The following is an 8,106-nucleotide window of genomic DNA, read 5'->3' on the forward strand; positions in this document are numbered from 1 at the left end:
GTAGAAGCAAAAAATGCAGTTATCCCTGGGGGATATTCTGTTGGGAAAACAACTGGTGGCGTTGCAAAGGGTTTATTTATTATTTATTTGGCTGTGGACGGTGCAGGGCGTTCATTAAAATTATTGAATTTTGCATCAATCGTATTCTTCCTTAAATTTAACCCTAACACTAAGATTAACATAATTTAACTCTGAATGACTACAATTCTCTTTTCTGCAAAAAATGTTTAAGCTCTAAAATGCAAGTAAGCTGAAATTATTATATTAGTCCGGGCAGGTTGGGGGCTTCAGCGACACGAAACTAACGTCAATCTCATTTTCTCAATTTCCCTGTTCTAAAAATATTTGATCATAAATATTTGAAATACAAGCAGTTAAACTCCACTCGTTATTAAGAATGATATATTTTTCTAAATATTTAACAAATTTTCATTCTTTTTCAGAGGTCTAGTTATATATTGTTTGTTATGTTTCTGATTGTTCAATGAGTTTGCAATATTTGTCAGTAAATAAGGTAATTTTACGATTAGAGATAATTTGCCAGGTCCAGGTATAGTGCTAGGAATGTTCACAGCTGAGACACTTCATAGAGGTACGCCCCTAGCAGTTTGGTCTGAAAAAAAAAGACATAATCAACACATCTTATTTGAAGTAATGGTTACTCAGAATACCAACCCCCTCAATGTAATTGCGAATGTCAATTTTCTCGTTCTGCGAATGGGCTCCATCGTTTCCACATCCTACCGGAAGTAATAGGACATTTTTACCAGTAGCTTTTTGCAAACTCAAAGTTACAGGTATTGATCCCCCTTCTCTCGTTAAATCCGGCTCTACACCATATACGTGTTTTGTTGCTTTGATACCTGTATTTAGAATAATAAGTCATACATTATAAATAGAGGGCTTCATGTTTGAGACGACTAAGTTTTGAAGAGATATTTTAGATGTCCAAATTGCCCTACTTTTTTTTTCAAAAATTGATGAAAAGTTGCGCACTTTATGGAAATTGAAGACATGGCTCTTGGGGGAAATAAAATAATTTTAGGATATTGGAACTCGATTTTCCTAAAGTTTCTCAAAATTGCAGCTTTACGAACATCACGCTCTCTTCTTCTTCTGATACCACGACCGCTTAACGATCGTTGGTGATCATGTTGGCGATCATTGTTCTGCTGACAGCGGCTGGGAATAGCGGAACTGTAGACTTCCCATACCACTGCCTTAAATTCTTTAGCCACGATGTTATCTTTCTTAGTAATCGTCGGTACACCCACATTTCGCATGATTCGAGATATTTAAGCTATTCTCCTTGAGGCTTACTTCGTCCAGTAGTTAGGCAGTGTTCATACTTCTATGCCATACAAGAGAATTGGGAACACATAGCAGCGTACCAGTTTCATTCTGAATTTTAAAGCCAGCTTTTCATAAAGGCAGCTCTGGCTATATCTATTCCGGTTTTGATCTTCATGCTCCGTTCCTGATGATCATTGATGCACCCTTGTCAGATGCGTGCCATCGATCACGATAATTTTACCTTTAATATCACGTGCTTTACTGATGACCGTATATTTTGTTTTGTTGACATACATTGAGTTTTAAGCCAAGTTCAGTACATGTGTCGGAGACCTTATTCATTAGATTTTGTAGATCTTTTTCGTTCCAATTAGTGTATCATCGGCCTATCTTATATTATTAACAATAACTCCATTTATATTGATTCCTTGAAGAGCTTCAACGAATATGTCTTCCGTCTAGAGGTTGAGACGCATGCGACACAGAATGCAGCCCTCTCGCACTCCGCTTTTGATATTGACTTCCTCCGATAATTGATGTTCCAATCGTATTTCAGCTTTCTGGTGCTAGTACAAATTGGCAATAAGTCTAATATCTTTGCCATTTACTACCATTTTATCATTGCGTATCAACCGCCTTTTCAGAGTCAATGGAAGAAAGGAACACACTATCGCTGACGTCGCGACATCTTTCGATGAGCACATTAAGACAAAATAATGGCTCTCTAGTTCCGAAGCCGTTTTGATCCGGTCCAGGCGCATTTCTATTTTTGCAAGTTCTATTGCTTGTTCTACTTCCCCTTTGGTAATTAGTGGACCTGAAGCGGCATCAATATCAGATTCAGATCTGATATCCCCAAAAAGCTCTCTAATATATTTTTCTTGATCCTCTGTTGAAAAGTACGTACTTTCGTCACTGTATTCGATGGTCACTTTTACTGATTACAAATTGAATTAATCCCGTGTGGAAAGTAATGACTTTCGCCACGCACGCTAACAGCTTGACTGTGTCACTGACTGTACGCAGTCATACAACTGATTTCGTCAATGTCTGACAACATTTTCAAAATATTTTATTCAAAACCGTATATTTTTTCCGGATGGTTTCTGCCGAGGATCAAGTCAGATCAACAAACAAGTGTCAAATTACTACATAACTTGTAGTTATAATTTTAGCCACTCGTGAATAGTTGTTCACTACAATACCTTTCTAATTTTTTCTAAATGTTCTGTTCTTTAATCAGAATGTGACAACTTGATAGCTCTATCTGTTAGTGCCCTTATGACACTTTTTACATTTTTTTTAAGTATTTTTTTTTTGTTTCTCCAAGGTTGCAATAATTAATTGTCAAGCCTAGAAAACTTATAGATTTGTTCTTATCTTCTTCGAGGGTAAATTTTACGGCCTTGTGGAAATTATTCAATTATCGACTGTATATTGAAATTTTGCTTCTTTCGATATTTTCCCAGACAAGGTTTGCAATTGTGGCGAAGATGGGTATCCCGACTGCTACTATATATTTGATGCAATATATTTGTGAGTAGAAATTATTTTCGAAATGGAAATATGTGAATTTCAGGCACAGCTAGCAAGCACAGCTTTCAGTCCAATTATTTTTTATACAGTTTATTGAAGATGTTTTTTCTTGTTTTAAAGAAAAGACAATGCATTATGCACACCAAGGTAGTGTCTGAGCCGCCCCTACTAAAACCTCTTCTCATGGCTTCTCATTTTCCTGGAACGGCGCCAGAATTACTTCGGGAAAAGAGAACTGTTATTCTACTCAACCCATATTTGTTTCCTCTTTTTTCCGTTCCTTATATTTCGCACAAAGGTATCCACAATATTCCAGGTATCCTGGCTAATAAGTATGGCCTCCTCACAATTATGGCTAGTTAATGTGACGCCCAGTGCCTTGTGTGCTGCGTCTATTAACAGTCTCCAGTTTTCGCAGTGAAAGAACACGTGGTTTGCGTCTTCAACCACCTGGCATCTTCGGCATAAGTCGCTGTCGTCCACTCAGCAATTGACAGAGGTAGAAACTTATCTCTCGGTCCTTAAGTCCTACCCATTTTGTAAGATCTGCTATCAATAGCCGTGTGCATGCTCTTTTTCAGTTTTTGTTGCCCATGTTCGCTGCCATTCGGTATCTTCCAGTCGGTGCTACTTCCTATTCCTTTAGCGACTAGAGGCTTCTCTTTTTAATTTGGAGGTTAATGGGTGAAATTCCGGCCAGTACCAATGCACGTTCTGTAGATACACTTCGAAAACTGCAACATATCCTAAGCGCTACCCTACGTTGTACCCCTGCCACCAGTTATATGTATTTTTCCCACTTTATGGTTTGGGTTAGTATGTATGCTATGTGCCCAGTGTACATGACAATCGAATGTGCCACGTTTGATAAAGTGCCATTGTTGGATGATTTTGGTCTTCCTATGTTCGATATAATTCTGCTTAATGCCATTAGAGACTCTTAAGCTTTGATGCCACCTTCATTTCACAGTTGTGATCGAACACTACTCCGAGATATTTCAACCGCGATTCTGTTTCTATCGCTTTACTTTCCTTCTGTCTTCCCTGCTGCAAGTTTGAAGCCCTTCTGCGGATCTCCTCCGACAGCTTAGCCAAAACGCAGTTAGTAATACTGACTCGCTCCAGCTGTGTTTTTGCTTTGCAGTGTAACGGTTGTGTCTTCAGCGAATTCAATGACGGTTGTTCCCGTAGGGAATTCTGTTGTCAGCACAGGATTATAGAAATGATTCCACAGGATCGGTCCCTGTGGCACGCCAATATGTACAGATCTTTCCTAGAGACCGTCCGTTTGATATTATTCGGCGGAGATATAATGATGTCTTTCAGCGAGAGCATGATTCCTTCCCAGGGTGCTGAGTTGAAAGCATTTCGAATATCTAACGTGTCCATTACGCAGAGTTCTCGGTTATTTGGAGCCTCCTGATTTGATGTTATTTACGATTTCCCGCACCTCTTGCATTGTATCAGGGGTGGACCGGCTTTTCCTGAATCCCTATTGGTGGGTATACAGTTTCCCATCGATTTCGCAATATGGCCTGTTTGCAATGACGGTTTCAAAAAGTTTCCCAAATACGACAAGTAGACAGATTGGCCTGAATTTAGTGAAGTAATATTTCTGAATAAAAACCATTTGCGCTGTCTTTTCTTGATGTGGAAAACTCCCCTTTTGTAGAAGTGTCTTATAGGCTAGCAGAAGAGTGTCAAGTTCCCATAGAGTTGCAGCTGTTACCACCTCTGTCGTTATTCTATCTGTCCCAGCAGCTTTTATTTCTTTACAATTGGAGGTAGTCAGCAATCTGATGGTATAGCTTTCCTTATAAGTTCCTTGGCATTTTCCAATTGTCTTACACCATCTAGCTGAACTGTAGGGTCCAAATGGACTTTATTTTGTGTTTATCGGCTGCACAAATAAACAGTGCGACTGCTTGTTTAATTTAAAACGTTAGAATGGTTCATATCTTACTAGGACAAAGAGTTTTGACAATTGTTTTAGACTAACTGGGGGTGGTGGAGAAGTAGCAGTGGTGGTATTGTGGGGGGACCCGATGGGTTCGGCGGGTTGGTTTTAAAGGCACCTTTTCGCCATTTCCCCTCCATCTATCCCCACCTTACCCAGCCGTCCCGTCTCCCTGACAAAGGCAAAGATCCACCTCCACTCCAAGGAAGACAATTCGATGCGGAAGAGTGTGGAGGCCCCTCCTAGTAGACGACCAGTGATGGCAGACTCCGACTAGGTGGTATGATGTTTCCTCCAGTATTCTGCATTGTGGACACACGGGGCTATCACCAATTCCTAGTAGGTGTATGTGTCTGTTCAAACCACAGTAGCTTGTTATGACCCCAACCAGAGTTCTCAGGCCCCAACGACTCCTTGACATCAACCATTTGGATTGTTGCCTTGGCGCCACTTGGGGTTTCTATCAACTCCTTAGCTTCTCTACACACTTCCGCCTCTCTCCACATCTCTTTGGTGCCCTGTAAGAGCTCAGTCATTTAGAGCACTTGCTACCTGTCGGTTGCTTAACCCTACGTGAGGTGCGGCAGTTATTGGGCTCTCAGAAGGTCCGAGCCTTGCCAATGCCCACTGGTGAATCCACCCCAGGTTTAATTGTTCCTGTTCTACTACTACTGCACATCTTAACTCTTGAGACTGCCTCGAGGGCAGCAGTCCTTCTGTAACTTCCATATGTGTGGCAACCTCCAGGATTACTTATAATTCCGTTTGAAACATGGTCTTCCAGCTTCCTAGTCAAAACGACGCTCCGCTTAGTGTCTTGTTGGTACACACCCGCCCCAGACCATCCCGTATTGAGCGCCCGTGAGCCGTCGCTACACCAACATTGCACCCCCCCACGGTTCTCATATTGCAACTTTCTTTTCTTGGTATTTGGGAGTGGTAGAGTAACATCGAAACGATTTAAAAATTAAAAAATTGTGAATTCGAAATAAATTACTGAAAGCCAGTCAGAGTGATTTTGTGACAATGCACCAATAACCTGACTTTCGCTTAAAAAGTCGTAAAATGCAAACCCAAAATGCCAATCAAAAATTAAAGCACTTGACAGATATTAAAGTCGAAATACTTATAAAAACTTGCCTGCACTATAGTGTGGATGGAACGGGTCTTCTGTCCAGGGAGATCCGGAGTGTGCTAAATAAACCTAAAAAATGCAAAATTATGTCTCGCCAGCCTTGTTCATGTTATTCGTACTTTCATCTCATTTGGACTTCCATATTGCTTCCATTGCTCTTTTACATATTCAACAACGTATGCCTCAATTTTAGCAGGCTCTTGGTTGGGAACAATTCTAATCGAAAATTTGCCGACGACCTTTTTAGGAATTACGGTTTTCTGACCCGGTTCACTAAACGCGCCTTCAATCCCTGAAACAGTTCGTAAAAAAACCTTAAGCAACCCAATTCAACCAAATGTTACCGTGAATTGAAAGGGACGGATATCTCCATCGGTGCATCAAGATTTTCTCTTTCACTTCGTTGTGCAATAATTGCTTCGATCCAATATCTTCTTTATATTCGCTGACCTTGAAGTGGATCTTTTCGTACAATTTGGCTTCTTCATCTGTGAGAGCTGCAACTTCGTTATTTATTCCCGTTACTTGAATTTCCCCGTCTTTGTTCATCAGAGTACTTAATACGTGCACTAGATCATTCATAGCTTCGTGCCTGTTAAAGGGTTCAACAATAAATTTGCCTAAAGTGTCTGAAGGAAGACCACTTACACAGTTCCCCCAAAAACACCACTATGCAAGTCCTTCTTTGCGCATTCGACTTCAATGTGAAAATAGCACAGACCTCTAAGTCCATATGTAATACACGGCTGCTCAGTTCCTAGCCAATAGTTGTCAGAAATGCACACGAAATCTGTGCCTTTTAAAAACTTTTCGGCTTCCCCATACAACACTGGGTCCAGACCCACGCTTCCAGACTCTTCCATGCCTTCGAAGACGAATTTCAAATTTACCTGAGAGAGAAAAATTTAATCTGTTATAGAATTAGATTAGGGCCAAGGCAGGATCCACCATATTGCGGAGTGCTCTGCACATTTTTCAGCTGTTGTGTAAGCGCCGGTGAAGTTATTGAAGAATGATCAGATATTCTTGCGGTTCTTTTGTACGGCTTTCAGGCGTAGCCCATTGAAACGTTGATGAAAAAGCTCAAAGCGCTCGAAATAGGGACATACCAGAGAATTCAGCGCACCTCATGGATAGAGCATATAATTAACGAAGAAGTAGTTAGAAGAATGGGAACGGCGAAAAAGGTAGCATTCACAATGAAGATAAGAAGAATAGAGCACTTTGGACATATTATGAAGAACAATAAATATCGACTTCTACGACTTGTTCTACAAGAGCAAAGGAAGAAGAAGGAACTCGTGCCTGCAAAACCACGCCAGTGGTTTGGGATAACAACTATTTAGACAAGCGGCTGATCGAATAACAATATCAATGTTAATCGCCAACGTTCGCAGATAATGAGGCACCAAAGGAGAAGGAGAAGATATCCCAAACTTTTTGTATTAAAAAAATAGTTTAATTACTCTCGCTGCCGCTATCTGACCAATACTTGGTACCGTTTCATATTCATTCTAAATACAACACTAAAATGGACCCTGTTCAAGGCTATACTAAACACTTACTGGAATATCCGCACCGATCGCTGCATAAGCCTCCAATGCGTGGATCCATCCTACCACGGGACCTTTATCATCTGAAGCTCCTCTTCCAAAAAGTTTTCCATCTTTTTCAGTCAAAACAAAAGGTTCAGTGTCCCATCCATCATCCTTAAGTGCTGGCTGAACATCTAGATGTCCATATACTAACACAGTCTTCTTTTTGGGATCGGTTCCAAGAGTGCCTTATTGAATTAAAGATTGATTATTAGACTTGTGTTTTGGCAAATTAAATGTAAAACGAATAAAACGCTAATTGTTCTTACTTTGAAAAGACCGAAACCGCATAAATGTTCAGAAAAGGAGCATAAGAGCGTCCGTACGAAAACATCAACGATGGTACCAGAGAAAACACATACAAACCCCAGCAAAATAACCAAAGACGCCAAAGAAAATATAGAAGCACGACGATTAATGTATAAAGAGAGCAAATATGCAACTGATGAGTATAGACAAACAAGAAGAGAACCAATGAAAATGATAAGAAAAGATCTTGGAAATTACCATGAGGAAACGGCTAAAGCTATCATAGAGAAGAACGAAAATATGAGATAATAGAAACGGAAAGAAAGTAAATAACAAAATAA

At 40.2% G+C, this 8,106-nt stretch overlaps 1 protein-coding gene and 1 long non-coding RNA gene across 2 annotated transcripts; both read right to left on the reverse strand.

The window, feature by feature from the left end:
• Nucleotides 1-388: 388 nt before the first annotated feature.
• On the reverse strand, nt 389-7,704 carry LOC109537684 (cytosolic non-specific dipeptidase; the record flags this gene model as incomplete). Its single annotated transcript, XM_048667085.1, is given in 7 exon segments — nt 389-613; nt 676-863; nt 5,927-5,990; nt 6,041-6,213; nt 6,266-6,513; nt 6,570-6,811; nt 7,487-7,704. Coding segments are annotated over 7 exon segments (1,178 nt in total), but the record flags the coding sequence as incomplete, so codon positions are not given.
• On the reverse strand, nt 4,741-5,920 carry LOC125504705. The gene is made up of 2 exons (XR_007281665.1): nt 5,360-5,920; nt 4,741-5,304 (listed from the first exon to the last, which is right to left on the reverse strand). It is a non-coding gene; the product is annotated as an uncharacterized LOC125504705 (long non-coding RNA).
• Nucleotides 7,705-8,106: the final 402 nt, after the last annotated feature.

The sequence above is a fragment of the Dendroctonus ponderosae genome, unplaced genomic scaffold (assembly GCF_020466585.1).
Source record: "Dendroctonus ponderosae isolate FM_Combo_2020 unplaced genomic scaffold, Dpon_F_20191213v2 Dpon_F_20191213_538, whole genome shotgun sequence".
NCBI classification, from domain to species: domain Eukaryota; kingdom Metazoa; phylum Arthropoda; class Insecta; order Coleoptera; family Curculionidae; genus Dendroctonus; species Dendroctonus ponderosae.